Source organism: Camelus ferus, chromosome 30 (genome assembly GCF_009834535.1).
Source record: "Camelus ferus isolate YT-003-E chromosome 30, BCGSAC_Cfer_1.0, whole genome shotgun sequence".
Classification (NCBI taxonomy): Eukaryota; Metazoa; Chordata; class Mammalia; order Artiodactyla; family Camelidae; genus Camelus; species Camelus ferus.
This window is the reverse complement of record NC_045725.1, coordinates 2,818,024-2,843,040: the sequence shown is the minus strand read 5'-3', so window position 1 is coordinate 2,843,040 and position 25,017 is coordinate 2,818,024. Positions and strand designations below refer to the sequence as shown.

Here is a 25,017-nt window from a genome sequence, read left to right as displayed (position 1 = left end):
ATTACCGATTACAGACATGCAGAAAACCAAACAGATCAGGGCCGCAGATCCTGCATTATTAATTGGCAACCAGTGAACACTGTGAAATTTCTAGTAGCCGTGGAATCACCAAAAGTCAGCCTGGAGTTCGGCCCTGCGGAGACGCAGACACGCCGCTGGTTCACAAGGAAACGGGCATGCCCGTCGCTTTCTGTGACCTCCCTGGGCTTTTTGTGGAATGTGTGAATATTCAGTATTGCTTGCAATTGTTGAAAAGTAAAGAAAGGTGAGGGATGTGTGCAGAAAGTGGTGTGCTTTGTGATCCTCTCAGCCAAGGGCACAGATGCCAGAAGCCGTGTCCTTGGTCTTTAGAAAAACGTGACCTTTGGTCTCAGTTGCTTTTCTTTCCTCAAAGGAAGAGGGTCCGCGATTACCTGGCTTTGGCGGGCGTCCTTCCTCTGAGCTCAAACAGAACCTCATGTTTAACCAACACACACTCCTAAAGACATTTATCCCATTTCATGAGTATTTGGAGGATGCTCTGACATTTGTTACTGGAAAAACTAGTCAGAAGCGTTCGCCTTTTCAACTGACTCTCTTTTGGCGGGACCGGCGTAGTTGACGGCTCACAGTGGGGAAAACGATCGATACATTTCTACCGGGCGTTTCCGTAAGCGGGAGCGTTATTTTTAGAGCTGCTCCGGGGACAGTTGCAGATCTGTCCTGCACACTTTCTGTCCCTGGAAGCGGCAGAAACAATGGTGTCAAATGTCTAGAGCAGGATGGGCTTCTCACACAATGCCTGCTTTTCACAAGCGGCCTCCCAGCTCCGAGGAAGGGCCAGCCCCGTACCAGCCAGTGTTAGCTGCTGCCCTTTTTAGGGATAAAAATAACTTGAAGACTCTGCAAGTGAAGAAATATTCAGTGAAAGACGTAAAAAAGACCCTCAGCTGATAAAACATGATTTTTCAGATGAAGAAAAGGTGATGTTTTAATTAGATTAACAGAAAAAAGGAAATGTTCCAAGATACCAGCTATAAAGACAGCTGCTGGGAAGCTCTTCGCTGGCTGCGCTACCTGTTTTAGTAAAGTGCATGCTAACATGTTAATGGCTTTTCAGCTTATGTTCTTGTTTAGAAATCGTTTTGAGGCAGTTTATCAAGATCATATATAATCAGACACAGCTCACATTTTATTGGGTATTTGACTAAAGAAATGGAAAATATTCCATGTTTACTCATGCAGTGGGGTTGACTCTTTAAAAGATTTATTCATGAAAATTCTAACTTAATCACAATGGGTGCTCATAACGTTTTTATGTTTTGTTGCATGAACCTTGAATAAATTGATAATTTCATAAGGAAATTATCCCAACCAGAAAGTCAACATTTGCACATCATGGAAATAAATCCACACACACAGATACTGATGTGTGCATATTACAAAGTTCTCCAAAGCTGAAGAAAAATTGATCTCCTTGAATCTCACTGTGACATTTTAAATTTTCATCACAAGACAATTAGGGCTCATTTCCTACAAGTTCTGGGTTATTTCCGACGGGTCCTGGTTACTGAAGACGCTGAAGGACACAGCCGCATGATGTCACCTTCCGGGTGCAGGCGCAGGCCCTCGGGCACCTAGGTGGTGCGGCTGCCTCGCTCACCGGCGATCACCAAGCCTGCATCCCTCACAGGCGGGCTGGAGGGGGCTGCAACATCCCTTCTGGCCTGAATCTCTACAAACGTCTAAATGCAGCACGCGAAGTGCCATCCGTAGAGGGTGCTGACTGAGGATAAAGCCTTTAATCTCCAGGCATACTCTGCACACTGTGATGCGCTGAGCTAGTGCTTGGTGCTTGGGATGTGAGGGCTATCGGTTGACCCCAGTGCTTTCCAAGAGGACTCTGAGCAGAGTGAGAAGGGACGCAGACCTCGGGGAGGCTGCTCTGGCCTACAGCTGTCTAGAGCCCGTGTCAGTGTGCCCACCCTTAGCCCAAACGTTTGGGGGCCAGAATCTCACACGTCAACCGGCCCGGTCCCCACGGTCCCCTGGATCCTGCCCCAGCAGCCCCACCCGACCTTCCCTGGGCCCGACTCCTGCTCACGCCACGTGCACCCCGACTTCCGCATTCTCGACTCCGCTGCCCCCATCCGCCCTTTGGGGCGTGCAAGTCCCCCCTCCTTCAGGGAGTGAATCCGCTCCCTGGATGCTGGTGGTCTCGGCCCGTGTTTAAATGCTGAGTCCTTACTACACTGCCCAGTTTCAAGTCCCGGGGACGGACGTGGTTCACGGGGCTAACCTTGACCACTGCTTGTGACCACCTTGGGACAGGGAGGGCCCCAGGGCCCCGTGGATGCTGCAGAACTCAGCACCTCGCCGAAAGCCCATGCATGCAGACAGGCTGCTGGGCTGGTGAGTGCAGCGTTGTGAGGGAGGGAAGGTCGGGACGGCGGTTCTGTGTGACCTGGGAGCATCGTGGGAGTGGCTGCGACCCGGGGAAACGTTTGGAAAGGCAAGTGCCAGGAGCCAGGCTGACCTGGCAATCACGGCTCCTTTGCATCTGCGGCCACTGCATGGACTCTGGCTCTGCAGCCTCGTCCTGGACGGGCTGCTCCCCCGAGGTCCTGTCCTCGCAGACCCTCCAGGTCAGAGGCTCCATCGGCCATGCTCAGGACCCTGGGTTCTGCCCACTGCTGATGGGCAAAGACCAAACTAACATCGCAATCAAACTCCGCCTTTGACTGCTCTCTGAGTGTCAGGTCCACCCTGCCTTCCTACAGCTCTGCCGCCACGGCACAGCGTCCACCCCCAGCCCCCTGCCAAGGGCCCTGGCCTCCTGCCACAGGGCTGCTCCGTGGGGACACAGCCGCACTTGTCTGGCATCCCAGGGTCAGCTCAGAGGCCATGTCCCCCGAGGCCTTCCAGAGGCTCTGGACTCTGCCCCTGCTCAGCACTGTCCCCCAGAGGGCCTCTCGGGGGCCTCGACGCACTGAGTGCCCCACTGCTGGGCTGTGTTCACCGCCCCCGCCTGCAGCAGCCCCACCAAGATGGTGCTTGCCCCTTAGGGCACCCAGGGATTCTCCTGTGTGCACAGACAAAATCAGATCAAGTTAAACTTAACTTGTAAAAGGGGAAGAAAAACATCCATTAAAAAGAGTTGTAATTTGTTTTTCTTTTAAAAGAAATTTGAGGGGTGGGGAGTATAGCTCAGTGGTAGAGTGCATGCTTGGTGTGCACGAGGTCCTGGGTTCAATCCCCAGTGCTTCTGTTAAGGGGAAAAAAATTTAAAAACACATTTAAAAGCCATAAAAATGGGATCAAGGCCACGTGTGACATGTCCAGTCAGCAAATCCACAGACCGAACGCAGCTCAGTGAGAAAAGACGCCGACCGTCACGGTTAGAACGAAAGCTCTAACAGGCGTCTCTTCTCTCTGCACTTGGAAGGGTGATCCTTCCTGCAACTTCCCTGCCCCCGTGGGGGACTCGCTCCCTTGACAAGACGCTGATGGAGCTGCACCCTGCGCTCCTCCCGCTTCACAGCTTCACGGCGCCGCTCACCTGCGCTCCGGCCTCCGTACGGCCGGGGGTGCCAGCAGTGAAGGCCAGGCAGGGACAGGGTCCTCGGAGCTGACTTACGGTTAAGGAAGTGGGGGTGGGGCACGGGGCTCCACGCCGAGAAGAAGGAAAGGAAGAGAGCCGAGCTTCCTCCTTGCAGACCCCTGTGTGAGTCTCACTCGCACCTGCCCCCGGCCCCCCAGGTCCCCGCGTCGCAGGCACCCCCATGCCCGGTTCACAGGTGTCAGCACCAGGACTCAGCGGGGTCAGACCGAAAAGCACACGCTTGTTAAGCAGCAGAGTCAGGACTGGGACCCAGGTCAGAGGTCATGTCCACGCGGCAGGCCTTTCTGTTTCGTTCACTGCTGCCCTTCTCCGCTGAGACACGTGCCTGGGGCATAGAAATCGCTCGGCCAACACCTGCAGGATGAGTAATCCTCATTTCAAAATAATAAAACAATCCCTGTGCGAGGCATTACGAGGATGGAGAGCTTAACAGTCTGGTCTCTGTTTCAACCCTGCCGACGCAAAGGCTGGTTTTGTTTTCTGTCTCCTGAAGTTCCTGCAAGGTTAGAGTAAAAGCTGCCTGAAGGCCCTTCGATCGGCTAGTGACGTATCAGAAGCACGCGCCACTGGATGACTAGGGGCCGAGGGAGGCCGGCTTCTGTAGCCACGGAAACAAGGGCTGGTCCCCTCCCCTGCTAAGAGCTGAGCAGCCGCCGCTGAGGGTCTTATCAGACTGATGCCAGGAGCAGCCAGCCACCAGGCTTCCCTGCGCTACGCTGTTCTGGCGTTACTGCCCCTCTCCTGACTTCGAGGAGCCACCTGCCCTCAAAGCACGACTCTTCCCTGGAGACATCTCCAGACTTGGAGCCACAGAGTCACGGGGACAAACCCAGCGGAGAAAATGCCTCTGCCGCCTCCAGGGCTGCGCTGAAGAGAGAGGCAGTTGCAAAAACAAAACAGATTTGAAAACTGCAGATAGTTTTTTATAATTTTGAAGACACTAACATTCTGAAACACAGAAGTAGCATTCTATTTATATTTTTTTTAATTAAAAAATTTTGTTTCTTTTAAAAATTTTTTCTTTATGTTTCTTAAAAATATTTTCAACGGCAGTGAGGTAATTTTAGGTTTATTTGTTTATTTTTTTAAAAACAGAGGGACTGGGGATTGACCCCAGGACCTCGTGCACGCTAGGCACGCGCTCCACCCTGCCCCGCTTTATTTACGTTTTCCGTGTCAGCTCGCTGACCCCTCCACCTCCGTGCTTCGCGGGGCCCACAGCCGGCTGCAGCGTTGCTCTGCGCACAAGGCAGCTCTCTCTTGGCGCTGCGCCCCAGCTGCACAGACCCCTCCGGCTCCGGCTGAACATAAGCCTCTATCTGAATGGCTTGGAAGGCCCCGCGGGTGAGGGGCTGACGGCAGTTTCGTACAGGATTTCAAGGAGTATCGCTCTACAAGTGAGTCAAAGTGCAGCTGGTCCCTCCAGGCGTCTAAACGTCTGCAGAGCGGGTGTGGAACCCCAGGAACGGGGGCAAAGTGCTCCTGGTGTCGGGTCCCGCTCTTTGCGGCCCATGTGCCTGGGACGGCCTTGGAACCGGCAGCCGAGGCAGACCCGCACCCTCCCTCCCGGCTGCGGGGCAGCTAATGCTTTTGAAACTTTTCTCTCTGTCCTTCCACTGTCCCCAACCTGAGGGCAGCCTGAGAGGGTCCCTCCCTCTCACCATCTCAGGTGTCTTCTTTAATTCAGTGTCAGTGAAGATGAGTGAGAACGACGTTGAGGACTGGACAGCATCCCAAAGCCCGAGGCAACCCCCTGGGTACCCGAGAAGCCTGACTGTGCAGCCCAAGAGGGCGGTGCTGGGGGTCTCCCCAGCCCTTTCCAGGGATCCCAGCCCAGCAGTGGCAGTACACGCCCCTGGGCCCCCCTCAGAGATGGCTCTCCTTCTGCTCCTCCTGAGACCACCACCGCCCTCTCATCTTCAGTTATGGGCAAACAACTGGTGGCAAAGAAACTTCCAGAAATCTCCTGCCAACGACACAGCTGGCACAGCTGTGGGTGGCTGTCCTCGCTCACAAATGAAGCCCAGGGGTCCCGTGGTTCCCACCAGCTGGGCCTGCAGACCGGCAGAAGGCTCCCCCGGGGTGGGGACGTGGCGTGTCCCCTCCCCACCCCGTCCTGCCTGGCTCTGTGTGTGGCTGCGTGAGTGTGCATATGGCATGTTGGAGTGCGTGAGTGTGTCAGCGTGTGTGTGCGTAGGTGAATGAGTGTGTGTGTGTGTGTGTGTGTGTGTATGGGTGTGTGAGTCAAAGTCCATTTCTCTGGGGCTGGAGCAGCATGTGTTTTCATAAAGATGGACGGAACGTTCACTGGGATTCCCCCGGGACCTCAAGGCATCGGAGTAGTTGCTGCGTGAACACTAGGACTGGTGTCGTCACCTGGATGGAAGGCCCGTCCCCCTGCCCCCACATCTGCAGCAAATCACATGTCAACACAGCGTCACCTTCCAGTGATGGGACCCCTGGTTATGACATTGGTCCACAGCATCTTTGATTCTTTATAAAGATTTTAGAAAAAGAAGGAAGACATTAAGACATACTTTTTGTTTTAAAGCAGTTTAGATACAAATTTTCAGCTAGAGGTAAATTTTCAAACTAATTAAGACAGCATATAAAATTCAACCATCCAGGAAGAGTCCTTGCTGCTAAGAGACAGGAACAAAGGCGGGAGGAGGGCCTTCTCGTGTGAATTTTACGTGACCTGGAAAATGACTGGATTGTAGCCCTGAAATTAAAATGTTTAACACAACAGTCCAAGGGTAGGACTCCTCAGTGACGCGGATTCACATCGGGCCCACCTGCTGGGAGCGACGCGGACACCGCCCGCTGCCTGCCACCTCTCTAGTGAGAAATTAAGTCGGCCAGCACTGTGTCTCACCCACGAGCCACTGCCGTCACAGCTCAGGGGCTGCGAGGTCGCCCACAGGAACCGATGCGGGGCTGGGAGCGCGTGCCTGCCCGGCTCTGCCCAGGGCGCGGCCGCCGGCGAGGGCCCTCGGGCTCGGGGGCCACAGGCGGGGGGGACTGAGGACGAGGCAGGGCCTGGCCTCACGGCCAGTTCAGGCCAGCCTGAGGTGGAAGCTGGGAATGGGGACTCTTCCTGATGGAAACCAAAGCTGGGGACCCCAGAGGCTCACTGACCCCGAGGATGGCAGCGGTTGGGGGGGGGTCCGGAGAGGGGCGAGGGGGACTCTGCGTCCCCGGGCCTCAGCGGGCACACAGGGCTGCCCGCTGACCAACCCCACGCAGCTGCTGCTTGTGCCCATGTGCGGCCTGCATTCCCCTTTTGTTCTGGGAACCGTTCAGTTGTCCTATTGTGACTCTGTTGGCCTCAAGTGACTCTCAGCAGCTCATTCTAATCTGAGGGCCGGGGCCGGCGGGGGTGGGGTAAACGCGTGGGCGGCCAGCAGGAGGCCTCAGCGACTCGGCCTCACCAGGGCCGGCCCTGCTGGTGCCCCAGCCAGCTCACCAGGGGCATCGCTCCCCGGAGGAGCCTTCGCTGGACCGCAGCCCTCATCCCGGTCGGTCTCGGAATTGCGGGTGCCCAGGCGCCCCCCACTCTGCCCCCAGCTCCTCCCACGTGTGCACCCTGTGCTCAGCAGCGGCCCAGGTGCAGAACTTCTCGGGAGTAAAGAGCTCAGGCTTAGGACCCTGGGGGGCATTTCTGGGGGAAATCAGCAGTTTGCAAAGGTGTCTTAGGGGGAGGAGGGGACGGGGCCGCAGGGGGAGGCGGCTCCGTCACTGGCAGATGCTGACTAAGCTCGTTCGAGGGCCAGGCCGGGCCCCGCCCCAACGCAAGCTTTATAAAATAACCCCCGCCACACACACACGTTTCTACCTACTTAAATATATATGACAACGTGTATTACTTATATATTATTAACACAATATATTATATTTTATATGTTATACATATTATACTCATGTTTTTAATATGAACAGTTTCCCTGAACATTAAACACAGACAATTCTCTCTCCTTTATCTGGGCGATGAATCGGCGATTCCTCGTGGGATTCTGCCCTGTACCTGCAACGAGCACGTGGCTTAGCCCCGCAAGGCGCCGTGACTGAAGCAGTGAGGGACGCGCTCACGACCCCCGTGGCCCTGCAGAGCGGCACCAGCGTCCACCTCACGCTGCGGTACTCTCGTCCTGTCTCTCTGGCTCTGGAGACGTGGGTCGCGTCTGGAAGGAGCCACCGTGGCTCTGGGAAGAGCAGGGGTGCCCTCTTCTGGAGACGTCTTCGTCGGTGTGACTGGGGCAACCTCAGGCTTCCCCTCTCCGCAGCCGAGTTCCCTGCATCTCTTTCACCCTGGGACTGGTGAGCTCGCGCGGGTGGGCGTCCCCGTCCTTCCTGCCTGGATTTCAGATGACGAAGACAGCCTGTGCCATGTGTGTGGGTGTGAGGTTCCAAAAAACCCCAGTAACTGTCCCACCGCCAAACACTCTGGTTCCCAAAGCTCGGACAGCCCATGGTTCTGTAGGCTCGCGAGCCCTGAAACGTTTTTAGGTGACCAGGCAAACCTGGAGTGTCACCACCCTCGGTCAGAGAGAAATTACTGAGAAATTTACCAGTGTGCTCTAGTGAGTTATTCACTTAGATCCAAACACTTCGGGGAAAGTTTCCCTTGAGATGAAAAAGTAAATAAAACTCCTACATGCACTGCTGAGTCAGTGACGGGCTCTGCCTTCCCCGGTTCCGAGGAAGTTCTCCCGCGCCCCCGGTTCTTCCAACACGCAGACGAAATGAGTAACCAGGAGCCCCAAGAGCATCAGCAAACGGCTGCTGGTGACTCAGATGTTTCCTAGAGCATCACGAAGGTGTGGTTTCCCGATCACACGCAGGGAATTCCTGTCTTGTCAGGAGGAGACCTCTCTGTAAGTCGGGAGGGACCTGCTGACTCTCCCCTGGAGTGACAGGTGTCAACCCTTCAGAACTGAAAAAGAATTCTCAGATTTCCTCCAAGACAGTACGGTCAGGATTGACAGCCAAGATTATTTTAGCTTTGTTTCTCCTCATTGTTCCGCACCTTCAGGCTGGGGCAGCTTTGGACCCCAGAGGAGCACTGGGAGGGTGAGACGATCCAGTTCAAAAGCAGACGCCGGCCAGCTGGGCAGGGCCCCTCGTCTGCGTGACTCAGGATTGCAGAGCATGGAACAGCGGGACCCAGGAGGCGCCCTGGGCCACCCTGACTCGTGGTCACACGTTCCCCTCCGCTGTGACTCAGTGGTGTCAGCTGTTCATGCCGTGAAGGTGACAATCAGTGACTGCTCCCCGTCACTCTGAGGGCTGAGAGCTTGGCACGTCAGAAGCACGTTCACTCAGTGGGTATTCAAGCCTCTCGGTGTTCAAGGCCCTGCGAAGTCACCGAGGACAAGACGCAGCTTGGCTTGTGGCATTTTTCTTCCCAGTAAAACACAAGTCTAACTTTGTGACGGGAGTGAAACCGCCACACTTCGGCTGGTTTTCACATCGACTCTGGATAATAAAAGAATTCTCCAGACTGAGTATCTCACTGAGAAGATGAAAGAGGGCTGCCTTTGAAAGAACTTCGGGGAATTACACCATGTCTGTAATTTACGGAAAAGGCCTATAATAGGTCATTTCCGTGTTACGTCACACAGTGCTGCGCACAGGCGTGTATAACCGTGTGCGCACGCATGCGGGTGTGTCTGACGGAGAAAGAGTGGCTGACACTGTTACGGCTCATCCTAAGGGCAGTGACCCTGGGCAGCAGTGACACACAGGATGCCTGCGTTAAAAAGAAGCAACCGTGGCCCCCAAATTCTAAAATTTACTCTTCTTCATAGACAGAGCCTAAATACGGACATTTCTTTTTTGTCATTTCCTTTTTTGTACTTATCTACGTGTGTCGTTGGACACAGGACCAAAGACCTGTATCTGAGAGGTTTACAGGCAGACTTAGTATTACAGCCATCGGCCCTCAGACATGCGGTTCCAGTTTGCAGTCAGAGCCCCTCCCCGTATCCTAAGACCACACGCTGTCCTCCGAGACGGTGCTCCCTCTTCCGCTCTTTCCTCTGCCCCTGAGGAGCGGGCACCCCACGACCTAGAGGCACTGGGCCGGGTTCAGGCCCCAAGGAAACCCCTGCGGAGACGGGCACAAAGCAGGTGGAAACCAGGAGAGAGCAACGGTTCCTTTCACAGTCTGACGTCCATTCCGCTAATCCGCTGCGTTTCGTCTCCGTCTTGGGTTACACTGATTTTCATGGAAGCTTAATTAAGATACTGAAAAAGTGGGCAGGGGTCCTTCTGTTATGATGTGGGCTTGCTCCAGAAGGATGGGATTAGAGAAAAGGAAAAGGTTTTTGAAACAGAGCGTGTAAATCAGGAACAAAAAATATCGGGGTGGATTATCTTGCCTGACACGTGAAGGATAAAGAAACGCTTTCCAGGAATCAGCAGGGGCCGGGCCAGGCACACGGCGGGGGGCCTTTCCTGGGTGTCAGCCCCGCGGGGCGGGCTGGCCATGGTGAGAGCTCATCTCAGTAGCTGGGAAACCGGTCCCTCCTCCGCTGATAACCAGCCAGACCGGGCCCCGGGCCTGAGGCCTCAGCGCTCCAGGATCGCGTGCAGAAGGGGAAAGGACAGACCCGCGCGAGGCCCCGCGTAGCCTGCGGCCGTGGCAGGTCGCCCAGGGTCACTGCCACCCGGCAAAGGTGGGCCCGACAGCGGTAATGCAAGAGTCAGTGGGGGCCGGTGCCCTCCCCGCGGCGGGGGCGGCAACTTCCATTCCTAGGGCGACGGAAGAGTGACCTTCTATGGAAAGCACTTCTCCCCCGACACCCCGACTCGCCCTTTGGAGTTCAGATAAACGCCCTGGTGCCCACGCTCCGCGGCTCCCGCCCAGCCCCACCGCTTACTTTCACGGGCATGCTGGGCCTCTGGACTCTGCACCCAAGGGATTGAGCAGATGGTTCGAGAAACATCTCCTAGCTAGGACAGCTCTGGGAACTCGCCCGTGTCAGTGTGCAGAAAGGCACGCGGAACGAAAACAAGGTGGGGCCGGACGGCGGGGTTCCCCAGGGCGGCCACGTCGGGGCAGGAGGGAGCACGCTCTCAGCCCCCACGTTCCGTGGAGTCTGCGCTTCAGTCACGAGAACAGACTCACAGGTCCCTCACGTAATGGAGAAAACCAAGACCTTCCCCAAACAAGAGTGTGTGGCTCACAACAATCGTATGAAATCATCGTCTGATTTTTATGGGACGTACCGAACACATCGCTGTCTTCCGAGGTCTCCCGGGGCAGGTGACGGCGGTTTCTCCTTTTTTCAGATTCTTCTCTGTTAGTTTCACCCTCCTGGAAAAAACAACACAAAACAAACCCTTCCTTAGGATGCAGTGTGCGATTCAGCAAGACACTTTGGCGCGTTTCTCTCCTGCTGGCAAATCACACCCTCACATCCATCCTGCTCGGAGGTGGAATCTGGTTCAGGGTGGGTTTTCTGCGGGGGAGTCTGAATTCTGGCTTGTCTTTTCCGCCTGGGCATGCAAGCATCCTCTCGTTCCAGAGGATGTGTTTTTCGTACAAAAGAAATGCAAATTGTTCAAAGAATGAGCTGGACACCATTCCATGTATTTCCAGGGCGCACCTGCCCGTGTCAGGAAGGCCCTGTTTCTTGTTCTTAGTGAGGAGCTGGTTCCATTAGAGTCTAAAGAAATCTAATTAGGTCAAACCGAAGTTTCCCAGACTGGACATAAAACTGCCTTGGGGAGAGTTTTTGTTTTTTAAACAAAATTCCTTCATCCCCTGTGGCCTTTGTCACCTGATTGGGTGACTTTACCAAGTGGTTGAGCAGAGTGTGGATAAACACTCCTTACTCCCCAATTGCCTTAAAATCCACAGTTCAACACCAAACTTCACTCCCTGTGTTCATTTGCCTCCCTTAAAAAACACATGCACAGCCTGACCCTTGGTACCTGGGAATGCTGACTTTATTTGGAAATTAGGGTCAGGGCAGAGGGAACTAGCCAAGACGAGGTCACTGGGGTAGGGTGGGCCCGCCATCCAATGATGACTGTATGGCCCTCCTTTCTTAGAAGAGGAAATTCAGACACAGACAAGGACATACAAGAGGCCATGTGATGATGGAGCAGATGGAGTGAGGTAGCCACAGGCCAGGGAGGCCAGGGATGCTGGGCACTCCAGATTCTAGGATAAGTCTAGACAGACTCAGAACCTTCAGAAGGACCCAACCCTGCCGGCCCCCAGGGCTCTGCGCAGCCGTGTGTATGGTGGTGTGGGCACGTGGGGAGGAGACCAGGATGCTAACCAGCCAGTGCCTAGCTTTTGGGGACACTCTGTGACTTCTAGGAAAACTGTGGCATCTCTCTAAGGGAAACTCTCTCTTTGGGTTTTAAGAAGCAAAACATTCTTTTCACACTGAGAATAAATTCAGGCCCTGTATGGGCCGGCTGTGTACATGTTCAGTTTAAATTCTGAGAGCACCACTCTCCAATCAAATCTCAGGGACCTCAAGTACCACCCAAACAGGAAGGGAAGCAACGCAACACTCTGACCAAGCAGATGGCCCGCTCCAGAGCTGCCAGGATCCAGCTTCCACGTGGGTGAGGAGGTCCTTCCGTGTGTTCCTGGTGTTTAAACCTGGTGACGCTGCTGACGGGAATGTAGTTTGGTGCAGCCATTATGGAAAACAATATGGAGATTCCTCAAAAAACCAAAAACAGAACTATCATATATCCATGAATCCCACTCCAGGGCATATATGTGGAGGGAATGCTAATTTGAAAACACACCTGTGCCTCAATGTTCACAACAGCACTATTTACAACAGCCAAGACATGGACACAACCTAAATGTCCACCGACAGATGACTGGATAAAGAAAATGTGGTATATGTATACAATGGAATACTACTCAGCCATAAAAAAGAATAAAATAATGCCATTTGCAGCAACATGGATGGATGTGGAGATCATCATTCTAAGTGAAGTGAGTCAGAGAAAGAAAAATGCCATATGATATCACTTACATGTGGAATCTTCTTAAAAAAAAAAAAAGAAGAAGAAAAGACACAAATGAACTTATTTACAAAACAGACTCACAGATATAGAATAAAACTTACGGTTACCAGGAAGGGAAGGAGGTGGGAAGGGATAAATTGGCATTTGGGATCTGCAGATACTAACTACTAGATATAAAATAGATAAACAACAAGTTCATATTGTAGAGCACAGGGAGCTATATTCAGTACCTCGTAGTAACCTATAATGAAAAAGAATATGGAAACAAATATATGTATATATATGTATGACTGAAATGTGACGCTGTGCACTAGAAACTCACACATTGTAACTGACTCTACTTCAATTAAAAATAAATAAATAGATAGATAAATCTGATGATAAACAGTGCGTGGAACCAGGGGAGCTCAGGGGTAGAGCACCGGCTTAGCATGCACGAAGTCATGGGTTCAATCCCCAGTCCCTCCCTTAAATAAATAAATAATAAATAAATAAATTACCTAATGACCTCCCCCAGAAGGAAAGCTTTTTTTTTAAAAAAATGGGTGGATTGTGTGGTATGTGAATCACATCTTAATAAAGATGTTTAAAAAAACCCATAGTGCTCGGTTCGCATGGAGTTCACATGAAAACATTGCGGGGGGTTTAAAACAACCTGTCTGAGGTCCTCGTGACGCCATCGTGGTGAGACGCTGCTCTCACGGGTGGGCTGTAAAGCTGCGCTCTCTGGAAGCCCGGCCCGTGGTGCGATTAGGACGCAGCACTCTTTAAACAACAAGCGCAACGGAAGAGGCTCGGGACTTTATCTAAACATTGGCTTCTGGGAGTCACAGCACAGTAAGCGTTAACTGGTGTCGCAGTCAGACGGTTTATCGGGGCCCGTTACGCAGCCGGACACGCTGGCGCCTACTCTAGGAACTCCAGGGTCCTGCTGCGTGCCCCGGGAGGCCGCCGCTTCCTCAGCTGGCTGAGGAGGGGAAGAGGGTGCTCAGGAAGGAAGGACTGGGGTCGGGGGAGGCAGCGAGACGGGCCTTGCGCAGCGCAGCTCTTTTACTTAAGAGTTCGACGGTCCAGTGAGCCGAGAATTTGTTAAAAGTGCACTTAAGCTAATTCACACCAGGGCATCTGTTCAGATCAGAAGGGTTTTCTACATTATTGGGAACAGAATAAGGCAACGGGAAACTCGCATCCTTTTCATTTGCAAGTGAACACACTTCCTTCAGTTTGATGTAATAAAACCGACCTAATTTCCCTGAACACGTCACCTGCACCTGCACTCGTGTATTTAACCGCCTCCTGTGATGCAGGCAGGCAGAGGGCAAAAGGTCTAATATTTGAAGACACAGCTTTGCCTAAAGGGCGAACACTTTGAAAGAGCAGAGTCCAACCACTTTTCTGAATACATGGTCAGCGCTGCCCGCCTCTGCGGCCTCCTGAGCTGTCTCCTTCATCGTAAATGGACGTAATCATATCGTCCATCTCATGGGGTCACTGCGGACACTCTATGAGTCCAGACGTGCAGAGATCAGAGATTGTGATGCTCTCTGGCCTACAGCCGCCCACGCAGTGCTGGCCACCGTCGCGCTGGAGTGTCCGGGACACTCTGCTTCTCCACACCCTGTTAGTAAGGGAGTTCCCTGGTTCTGGAGGCCCAGGCATGCCAGAAAAAGAAGTGCGGTGGGCTGTGCCTCCGTGTTAATGAGTGGGCTCCTGGAGGCTTCCTACTTCCATGCATTCAGAGGAGGCAATTTGAGGGGATGTTCTGAAGAAGCTGTCTCCTTCCCGGCAGGTATCTCCAGGAGAAGTAACCAGCCCTGCACGGTTTGGAGATCACCACCGAGACCAACGTGGAGACCATGCGCTGAGTAGACGCCACAAGGTGACATCATTTGACTCTGGGGTGATGGCACCCGCTCAGCCGCTGGCTGTGACAGTGCCGAGGGCCCAGCACGGCTCTTCAGGGTCCTGGGTGGGGGGCCACAAGTGGGAGAGCCCCTGTTCTCAGAGGTGTGCATGTCGGGGTGGGGAGGCAAAGCCAGCCAGAGAAAGAAGATGAACCCGATGGTCTGGGTGGGACGTCGGCTCGAGGGGAGAAAGGCAGGGAAGCTGCAAGAGAGGGGCTGGGAGGGCAGCGGGGAGAGAGAGCCGGGCAGCAGATGCAGGTGGCAGGGGCCTCAGGGTGGAGGCCAGGCCCTGCGGGCGGGGCAGACGGGCCGCTGTGCTCGCGAGGACATTCCTCTGACCGCTCTCCGAAAGAGGCCAATTCCTGCCAGCACATCCCAACGTTTCAGCTCGCCTTTTACCTTTAAATTTCAAGACGCCGGTATTTTGTCAAGTGACTTAACGCAGCTACGAGACAGCAGCGTGTGGACGCACACACATCTGTAAATAACCTGCGCTGTAGTCACGCTAACTCACGTGTGTCATTAACGCTATTACCCACTCGCCTTGTCTGTCCACTGACGACCTGTGTCTGGCTCCAGGGCTTGTGCTCAAGCACGATTTAGGGTGTGTGAAATGACAGAGTCTGTTTTGCAAGGACCCAAAGCCACAGAAACAATGATGCCTTTTACTTGGGCTTCAGCTTAACTGTATGATAATTAAATTAACGTAGACACCAAATCTCAGATGGGAGAGTGACTTGCCAGAATAACCCAAGTACAGAGGTTGGGCTGAGCCTGGGAGCGTGTTCTCACAGCTGCCAGTTGGCATGTTACAGTGTTGGAATCCAGGGGGCAAGAAAGATGTCATGCACGCACACACGAACGCACACACACAAACACACACACCCTCACAAACACATACACATACACACACATACACCCTAAAAACACAGGAAGATCAATTTTCGCAGATGTCTTCCAGCCGACAAAAATCCCTCGCTTCCAAATTTAAACGTTGAAAACCGCACCACTGAAGTAACGGCTGAGAAGGGACAGGAAGCATCGTTTTTAAAAGTGGATTTTTAAGTTTCATTTAAAACCTTCTAAGAGGGTTTTATCAAATATAAAAAAGTTCTTAATAACAAAACAAGCACAGTGTTTGTGCGAAAGGGCACGCTTTTCACTGTCAGAGTCTGAAATAGACTTGTTCTTGCAGATAAAATTACATGGTGGCCTTTCTGAAATTACCTGGCAGTGGGTGAAATGGCAGCTCAAGGAGCCTTCTGCGGGCACACGGAGCAGTGAGCCCGGTGGGGAGGCGGCCTCCCACCCAACCCCGCCCCCAGCCCGGGGAGTGGGACCACCCACGGGAGGACACTCAACACACTTCGCACTCCCAGGGACTCCGATGCGCCCACCCTCTGCAAAGGAGAGTTTCCGCCTGGGCACCTCTGCTCAAGCTCCTAAGAATTGATGAGTGAATATCTGGGTATCAACCTTGGAATCAGGTTCCCAATAAAATGTGAATCCAAAACCACGCCTGAAAACTACTTCACGTCAAGTGTGCCCTGCACAAGCTCAGATATTTTCCCAACTTAAAAAAAACAAACCCAGAAAACGATTCAATGAAATAAGGCCACCTCTACCTGCTGGGTCTGCGTTTTTGAGAGACTGCCAACATCTCTGACCTCCCTCCCGGCCGTCCTGTCGGCCCTCGTTAAGTGATGAAGTGTGACAGACGCAGGGCCGGGAGGAGTCTGGGGCTTCCACAGGGTGAAGGAAGGCACGTTGGAATCCAGCTGAAAACAAGATGACAAGCAGCTCCCTTCTGAGGCACGGGGCTCCTGACTCCACGCGGTCAGCTGCCCGGGACCCAAGAGCAGGACTGCGGGGAGGGAGGGCTTGTCCGTGGGCGGCGGGATCTCCAGAGCGCACCCTCCTGCAGCTGCGGTTTTACACGGAGTCTTTCTAGTCAACGACCAGTGTTTAATGCATCACTTATGCTGAACCACTTTTGGTCCCAAGTCAGCGGCCTGCAAATGCGGTCACTGTTTCTGATAAAAGTTAAGTTTGCAAACTCACTCTTAACCCTAATAAACCCTATAATGGGCTGAAAGAACACAGAACACGTGCATCTCCTGGGAATCTGATGCCCCCGGGTCTTCAAGCCCTAAACCCTAAGCTTGAGGCCCCAAGGGCCCTGGAAACTGACTCCTGGGGTCCTTCCCGTACTCAGCCTGAACCCTAAGATCTTGAGGCCTCGGCTTGGCTGTCCCCGAGTGGGAAGGAAACAGGTTTGAGTCAGGAAGGGGCCCTGGACAGGGGTCAAAGTGGCCACCCCTAAGAGGGGGCTGGACCTGGGGCCTGGGACGGGCACAGGGAAGCCGGGCGAGTTCATAAACCACGTGCTGCTGGCTTTCTGTTGCCTGGGGCACCACGCCACCATCACCCCGTTATTTTTATTAAGGGTTGTTGAGGGGGTGGTTCGCTTGCTAATTACACCTGATGTCCTTAGTAACCACATCTGTGTTTGTGACGCCTGTGGCTGCCCCGCCTGGCAAAGGTGTGAGTGTTCAGTCTGCCAGAGGAAACAGCACACCCACCTACGTTCCAGAAAAATCAGAGTCAGCCTTGGGGTCAGGCTTTCGGCACAGACTGCAGACGAGAGAGCTTCTCTTTAGTCCCTTCCAAGAGCAAAAACATCGCTGCCTTGACACGTTCGAGAACCTGCTGTAAAGCAACGCCGCGCCACTGAGGCAGCGAAACCCTGCACTTAACACGGATCTGCCGACACCGCCCCGTGGGGAGCAGGTGGGAGCTGCTCTCTGAGCTCTTACGTATGAACGCAGTTTTCCAAACCAACCTGCAATGAGACGGTTCTCTTTGTACTTCCTTGTGGCTCGTTTCCAGGTCAGATTCAGAGCCCACATTCAGGTTCCCGCAGCGGTCGCCGGAAACTGACGATTGACAACTGGCAGTCAGTCGCTGATGAGTCCCGGGCCCTGGAGGGCCTCTTCGGAAGGATGCATGCTCTGCTCCGTTTCTGGCTCTAGGAGCTCGCTGGAGGTCCTCGGACCCACTCAGCGCGTCAGGCGGGCGGGCTTCCGTGTGTGCGGGGACGTCAGAGCCAGTCCCACTGACCGGACGCCGCAGCTGGCAGCACTGGCCGGAGGGCGCCGCTCGCAGCACCGCTGGGAGGTGGGCATGGCGGGCACCCCCCCAGCGCTGTCCTCGGTGGTGGACATGTGCTTCCAGAGGACCTGACCTTCTGAGCTCAGTGTTGCATGGAATCCGATGATTTTGCGAAAGACTCTGATTTTTGTCATCAACAGGAAGGAGCTGCTGCCGACCTGTAGGGCCCGGAACCCTGAGAACCGAGGCGACGCGTCCTGTCGGATGCACTGCCCCTGCTCACAGGCAGCTCTTGCATTTTTAAAACTATTTTCTTAAGAATTCTTTTTTTTAACTTTATTACTTTCTTTTGGTAGGGGGAGGTAATTAGGTTGGTTTATTTGTTTGTTTGTTTGTTTTTAATGGAGGGGCTGGGGATTGAACCCCGGACCTCATGCGTGCTGAGCACACGCTCGACCACTGAGCTGTACCCTCGCCTGGGCAGCTCTTTAAATCCAAATTACTTAAAAATAAATCAGGCTAAAAATGTGGCTCTTCAGTTGGACCAACCACATTTCCCAGGCTTCTTAGCCACGTGTGTCTTGTGACCAGCCTGAGGGACGGCACAGGGACAGGGCAGAGGGCCCACGGCACGGTGCTGTGGGGGGCATCTGCAGGGCGGGCACTGGTACCGGCAGCCATGGGTGTAGCTGGGCCATCCGCCTGGAAGGAGAGTTCAGTGTTCCACCGTCGGGGCGAAGAGGAATTCTTTATGGGTGTGTGTGTGCAACACACACAGAGAGAGAGACAGAGACAGAGCAGTGGGGGACTGGGGCTGCTGAAGACAAGTACGGGGAGCAATCTGCCAGCTCCTCGTGTCTAAGACTTTACCAGACGTGGCCTCGGGCTTTCTGGGTAGCTAAGGCTCAGACTGGACTGGCAGGTCTCTGTAGGGAAGTGCCTTCCACTTTTCAGCCCCCTAAGCTGTTAAATATGTAGTATTTGGTTAACTTAAGAGCTACCTGAGTTCTCAAAAAAACACCTATTTACAAGACTTGCCTATGAAAACAGAACTACGTGTGGATGGGTCTAACAGTCACCAACACATGGCCACCAAATCAGAAAGGGACAATTCTCAGGTGAATTTCCGGCTCAGGGCACTGCAGCCCCATCCTGGGAGGCTCCGGGCCAGAGCCTGGGTGACTGGACGGAAGTGAGTTTCTTAATAAATCTGTTCCCCATCATGTGCAATAGCCCTGGGGTAAGTGGTTGGTTCCAACAAGGAACTGCAGAGAGAAGAGGCACACGATGTAGGGGAGCCATGCTGGGTAGGGTTTTGAAGGGCTCACTGGACGGGCAGGCAGCAGGGATGACACCCTGCCCTGGGCTGGGGCCTGCAGGTGAAGCCGGCCAGCAGCCACCAGTCCTGGGCTGGCAGTCTGGGGGCACGCTGGGCCCCCAGACAGGCTGTGCAGGCAGCCCCACCTCTGCAGCAGCTCTGGTGGGGCACACCCAGGAGCAGAGCCGACGGAAGTCAGGCCCCCGCTGCACTTAACTTCCGAGCAGAGAGGGGAGGTGATGGCCTGGAGCCCGCGGGCTGACGGTGGTTTAAAGCAGAGTGGCGGCTCCTTCCCGAGGCCGGTGTGACGAGAACCGAGCGTCCCGAGCAGGTGGGACCACCTGCCACCTCGGGATGAGGCGACGCAGGACTATGTAGAGGAATAAAGGCGAGGAATGAGACCCTGGGTGGAAAGAGCCAGCCTACCCCACAGCTGGGGTGTCAGTCCTGTGAAGGAAAGGTCTTCTGCAGCCCAGTCGACCTCTTCCAGCTCCACGCCCATAGAAAGAGCTGATCTGCTTCATGACCCTTTGTATATTTGCAGACGAAACGTCTCACTTCTCAGAGTGCCATCCGCACGCTGTCCCAGAGTCTCAGCAGACAGTGGGGTTTCGATAATGGTTAAACACGAGGACGGCGTCTCCAGGGGCGTGACTATCCCTGGAGAGGCACTGGGCACGCACTGGGCTTTGAAGAGGCCACTTAAATAAGTAGTCAGTCTAACGGGATCCATGCAACAGGCTAACACGTTGCTCCCGACTGTAAAACTCAGGTGTGAGGCTGGATTCTGCAAAAGCCCTCAGACCTTGCTCTGCAGTGTGGCATCATTTCTGTTAAGCTGCTTCAAGAGAAACCTCCAGAAACATGGTTGGCACCTGTGGAGAAGCTCTGTGAGCCAGATACCGCCGCTAGGAAGAGTACAGAGATGAGCTTGTCCTGCACCACCAGCAGGTTTTCAAAATTACTATTGCCCAGAGCTGTGCAGGCGCTGATGTCAGCATCCACTGCAGCTGCCATGGCCGTCGGCGGGTCTAACGCGGAGTCACCAGGAAACTCCAAAGAGTAAACCCACAGATCAAAGACTGACAGCAGTCAGAGCAGCGCGGAGCGAGAGGAAGGGCCAGCACCTGAGTAACGGGACGGAGCCCAGTGCATCAGCTGGGCCAGGACCACTCTCTCCTGGGGACGGGCTGGTCCAGCTCCTGGCCCGTGCTGACCGCAGGGAACAGGCTCTTTCCTCCAGGAGCCACTGAGGCCAAGCGTCTTGTCTGCCTGCTCACATGCTACCCGATCCACAACCTCCGGGGTGGGGGAGGGGGGCAGGGGCTGTATTTTTAGCCTGTGGAACCGGTTTTCCTCCCCAGCCTCTGTGGGTGGGGCCGCTGAGAAACATGTGTCTGGGTTCCCCAGGCACCTGGGGTGTGTCCTTCCTGCTCCTGCCAAGTGACCGTGGTGAAGAGGCACCGACCGACCAAGAGCTGGTGAACTGGTGGGAAACCAAATTGCAGCAGGACTCCTAGAAAAACAGGGATTTCTTCATTCCTGAGAATGAGAACGGTTCCCCGAAGCGTCCGCTGGACCCTGGGGGCCTCCCTTCTGTCCACCAGCTGCATGCGGCCCACAGGGCCCTGAGCGCGGGCTCTCAGCCATGCGGCTGCCGGGTGCGAGTCCCACTTGACCTTGACATGCTAACATGTGAGGCTGGAAGGGGAGCCCGTTTTTGCTCTGATCAGAGAAATTCCACAGTCATCCCCTCCATCATGTGGTCTCTCCTCCAGCCTGGCGTGCCTTCTTCAGGACAGAGACTCCAGTGAAAGAACAGGGGGGAGTCACCGGAGGGGGTCCCTGAGAGCTGGCGGCTGTGAATTCCTGGTGGGGAGCCAGCATCTCTGCCTCCTTCCCCAGTGCTGGCCAGAGGGCGGGCAGAGCAGGGAGTCACGACACAGGACCTCTGGGGTCTACACCCGCCGCAGGGCGGCGGGCCAGGGGCGTGAGGACGTGGGGCTGAGTGGTGGGGGGATGCGAGTCAGGGGCAGGGGGAGCCTGGCTCTCTGGGCAGCAGCTCCCACAAGAGGCCAGAGGTGGGGGGGGTGAGTGGGTGACCTCTCCCCATGGGTTCCCTCCCTATTAACAGGTCAGCAGCCAGCTCCCTGGAACAGGCAGCTTTCCATCGACTCTCTCCTAAGTGACAAAAAAGCCTCCCAGAATTACTGCAGAAACACACCAGGCAGTAAACAGCAGGTCACGAGCTCACGCGATTTTTTTTTTTCCCTTCTGGTTTAAGTTTAAAGGCTACATGACATGCCAGAGCACTCCCTCTAAAAGACCTCAAATATTTTCAATCCAGTTACAAAAAAGAAAAGAAAGGAGCCCTTACATGTGGCAACTACCTACAGGAACCACTGGTCTTAAACTCCCGATTCTTCTTGGTTTTAAATCATCAGATTAGGCTTCAGAAAACAAACGCGTAGGCGTGGGCTCGCCTGTTGCTCAACAATCTGACTTCGGTAAAATTAAACAGAGAAAGATGTTTTGGTGTTTTCAGCGTCAGTGACAGGAAAGAGACTGCCAGCCACGGAGAGGTTTTTTAGAAGCAAGTTGCAAATCAGTCGCTCTGTGCCTTAAAAAGCCGCCCGTTGACAGGACGGAGCTTTCTGAGAAGGGCTGTTTTTCCGCTTTCACTTTCTGCCAAGACCACACCGTCCTGGTGCAGACGCTGCCCACACCCATGGTCTTCAGTCACCGAACACCCCCTCGGCTCAGAGCCACTGTTATCTTAACAAGGTGATTATCGATAACGCAGTTCACACCCCAGTTGCAGAAAATAACAGGGGATCCCCACTCAAGACTGACTAGAACCAGTCCCACGTGTGTAAGACCTTCCAACAGAGAGGGGGGAACTCCAAATCAATGGTAACGCTGTGAAAATGCCGATCCCCCCGCTTCACCTGGGGACTGAAATCACTAGGAGAAAAACTGCATCACATTGTTTGAGATAAAACCATGTTTTGTCTTAGGTGTTTAAACACTTGAAGCTAAGATATGAACACAAACAGCATGCAATCACTTATTGACTTTACACCGATGGCTTGAGAGAAAATTATGGAAAATTACCCACGTGGCTGACACAGAAATGAAGGCCAAGTTCAGATCAGAGGAGGACCTGCTGTTGCCAAGTCCACTGTTACTAACAAAGCCTGCACATGGAACCTCGGCTGCGGGTCGTGGGCTGCAGTTTAACGTGGTTCAACCCAGCGGATGTTTATGAAGCTCTTCTGTGCGTGAGTGTGAGGTGGGGGGCCCACATGACATTCTGATGAACCGTCACCTGCCTCGAGTTCAAGGACAGAAGAAGTGGAGTGGGTAACCTCTCCCCCTGTAGACTCGGTGGGGCCACGGTCCTGCACACACCGTCGGGCCCGTCTCCTCATCTGAACTGTGTCTTCAGTGGGCAGAGAGGAAGCCGTCAGATGCCCGGTGACGGTGCTGTGACTGTCACCTGTTTGCACAGCTCGGGGAGGGGCAGGGAGGACTGAGGACCACGGTCCCTGACCATCGTCAAACAGAGGACACTGGTGAATAAGGTGGAAGACTGCGAGCTTGAGGCTAGAGGCACACAGACGCCATTCTGAGCGGTTTTTACTGGCATTTCTCCCCTTTGCTCTCCCATATTTCCAAACGCCCTACAGTGGCGGTGCGGAGAGGGGCCAGTCACAGTAAGGCCGGGGTGCATCTGCAGTCCTGGCCCAGGATTCGGGTTTGAGCTGTGTGCTCAGGGCCAGCGGTCCAAGCCCTGCAGCTTTCTAAAGGAGGAGGGTAAATGAGCTGACAGTCAGGGCGGAAGCCCTGGCGGCCACGGGGTGTAAGCACGGAGGACTCGCAGGTTGGAAGGCCTTTGAGCCAATTCCCTTTTACCTTATTTCCCTTTTCGGCACTTAAGTCTCGCTTCCCGGAGTGGTTCCCCATCCTGAGCCGACGAGGTCTTCAGATGCTGAAAGAAACAGAGGGGCCGTTAGCCGGAAACCTGGCATTTTCAGAGTGTCCGACATCATTTCTCACTCACAACAACAATCCCATTTGACGTGCTGTGCCCGTTTCTGAGAAAAGGAAATGAAAGCCCCCAAACTCAAGAGGCGCCCCAAGGCTCATGGCTGAGCCCCAAGGTCTTCTGATCCCTGGAAAAAGCTAGAAAGCAGGACCTCTGCCCAAACCTGAATTCTGTCCAGTGACAACACGGTTCAGGTGTTTCGTCACCGATACAGAAAACCAGCCCATCTCCGAGGCCTCGGGGACAGACACACGCGGGAGGGGCGCCTCACAGTCAGGTGTCACAGCGAAATGGGCAGAGGCGCAGAAAAGTGCTGACACTCGGAATGATGAAAACCAGAAGCTCGCTGCTTCGGGGACCGTGTGGGCGCAGAAACAGCAGGACCCAACCGAGGACTGCTGATCACACCAGCATCCTAAGAATCTGCAGAGTTCGTGGGGCAAATAAAGTTGGATTTCAAAAAAGCGTGCATCCCTCATTTGTATTTTCTATCCCAAACCATAGCAGCAAATTTATTATTTTTTCCCCAGTAAGGCACGAAACTGAAGACTTTAGCCAAGCCCATCCACACAGACCCCTCATCCCACCCACATCCCTGGACCTGAACAAGCCACAGGGCCACTTGCACACCACCTTAAGCCCGTCACCTGGCCGCAGGTGACAGTCTTTAAGGACAGCTGCAAAGTGGAGTCATCCATGATGTATTCTTTTCAAAGAATGTGTGAGCACCAGCTCCCTGCCGAACAAGGAAAGGTAACAAAATGAATCAGCTCCTAAACATGGGAGAGATTTCTGAAATATTACAAATTCCTGAACTAAAGGCAAGTTCTGTTCCCCGAAGTCACTTCTTTAGAAAAGAGGGAATTACCCAGCATCGGAATTTCCCCAAAGTCCCCCACATCACTGGGCAGGGGCCCTCTGCCGCGGGCTGGGAGAAGGGAATCCAGGGTGTCTTGCAGCCTCCCCTCCCGGCGCCCGGCCGTGGGCAGCCCTGACCCGGTGGGGACCCAGACAGCCCGGCGCCTGTGGAGTGGAGACCCTTCCCGCCGTCATATTTGTAAATGGGAACCGGGGCAGCAGTGAGTTTCCAGTCAGGGCCCCACGCAGAAGGAGAGCCCATAAAGAGCTGCCTTTCCAACAGATGCCAGTGGGGGTGACGCGCTGGTAAATCAAAGCCACGGCTCTAGCCGCAACAAGACCCCTCCTGATGCTGAAGCGTCACCACAGGAGCGGGAAGGAAACAGGATTCAGAATGCAAGCGTTTAAAAAGGCAAGTCGGCCTTTGCAGATGATCTCAGTATTCGATGTCCCAACTTATTCACACGGGACGCCCCCAAACACCCCATAGGGTAATCTTGTGGGGAGGATGGAGGTTTGGGACGCACAGAGGGGATACCTGGTAAGAAAAGCACAGCAAGGAAAGCCAGGCCTCGTCTGTGTCCGCCCGGGGTCTGAAGTGCAGTCAGAGGACAGGATGCAGGACACTGGTCTGAGCGCGGAGAGCAGAGCAGGGGTCCCTGGAAGTCCCGCCCATGACCCCGCGGAAAGTCTGAGCAAGCACTGTGTGCCTAACACAGAACGGCAGGGCATCGAACGTTTATGGTTCCACCTCCCTCTTTAAGAAATAAGAACTGGTGCATTTGAAACTAAACGCAGGCAAAAATAGTTAGCTTCCTTTCAAGTTGACAGCTTGGACTTTTGAGGGTTTTTCCAGTCCAGGCATAAAGAGCCACGTGGGAGCATCTTCATTCTCATCTGGGCGGTAGCGTCTCAGACCCAGGGACCTCCAGCCTGGGGGCCCCTGCCGCCTCCTGTCTCCTCCCCTCCCCTCCTCAGTCATCTCCACCCCCTCCATCTCCCCTCCCCTCCTAAGTCATCTCCCCCCCAGTCATCTCCCCCCATCTCCCCTCCCCTCCACAGTCATCCCCCGGTCTCCATCTCCCCTCCCCTCCGCAGTCATCCCCCCTAGTCTCCATCTCCCCTCCTCCCCCCCGTCTCCATCTCCCCTCCCCTCTCCTCCTTCTAGTTATTA

At 54.2% G+C, this 25,017-nt stretch overlaps 1 protein-coding gene and 1 non-coding gene across 6 annotated transcripts in view; one reads left to right on the top strand and one right to left on the bottom strand.

Moving 5' to 3' along the window:
- The window catches only part of MBP (myelin basic protein), an 83,714-nt gene that overhangs the window by 38,673 nt on the left and 20,024 nt on the right, over positions 1–25,017 (bottom strand). For all 5 annotated transcript variants that reach the window (XM_032470385.1, XM_032470386.1, XM_032470384.1 and 2 more), the window contains exons 2-3: positions 22,853–22,928; positions 10,832–10,919 (exon numbers count right to left, since the gene is read on the bottom strand). In XM_032470385.1, the coding sequence (XP_032326276.1) occupies positions 10,832–10,919; positions 22,853–22,903 (139 nt within the window). In that variant the 5' untranslated portion in view covers positions 22,904–22,928. The remainder of the gene's footprint in view (positions 1–10,831; positions 10,920–22,852; positions 22,929–25,017) is intronic.
- TRNAT-GGU lies at positions 3,176–3,247 on the top strand. Its single transcript has one exon. It is a non-coding gene; the product is annotated as a tRNA-Thr (tRNA).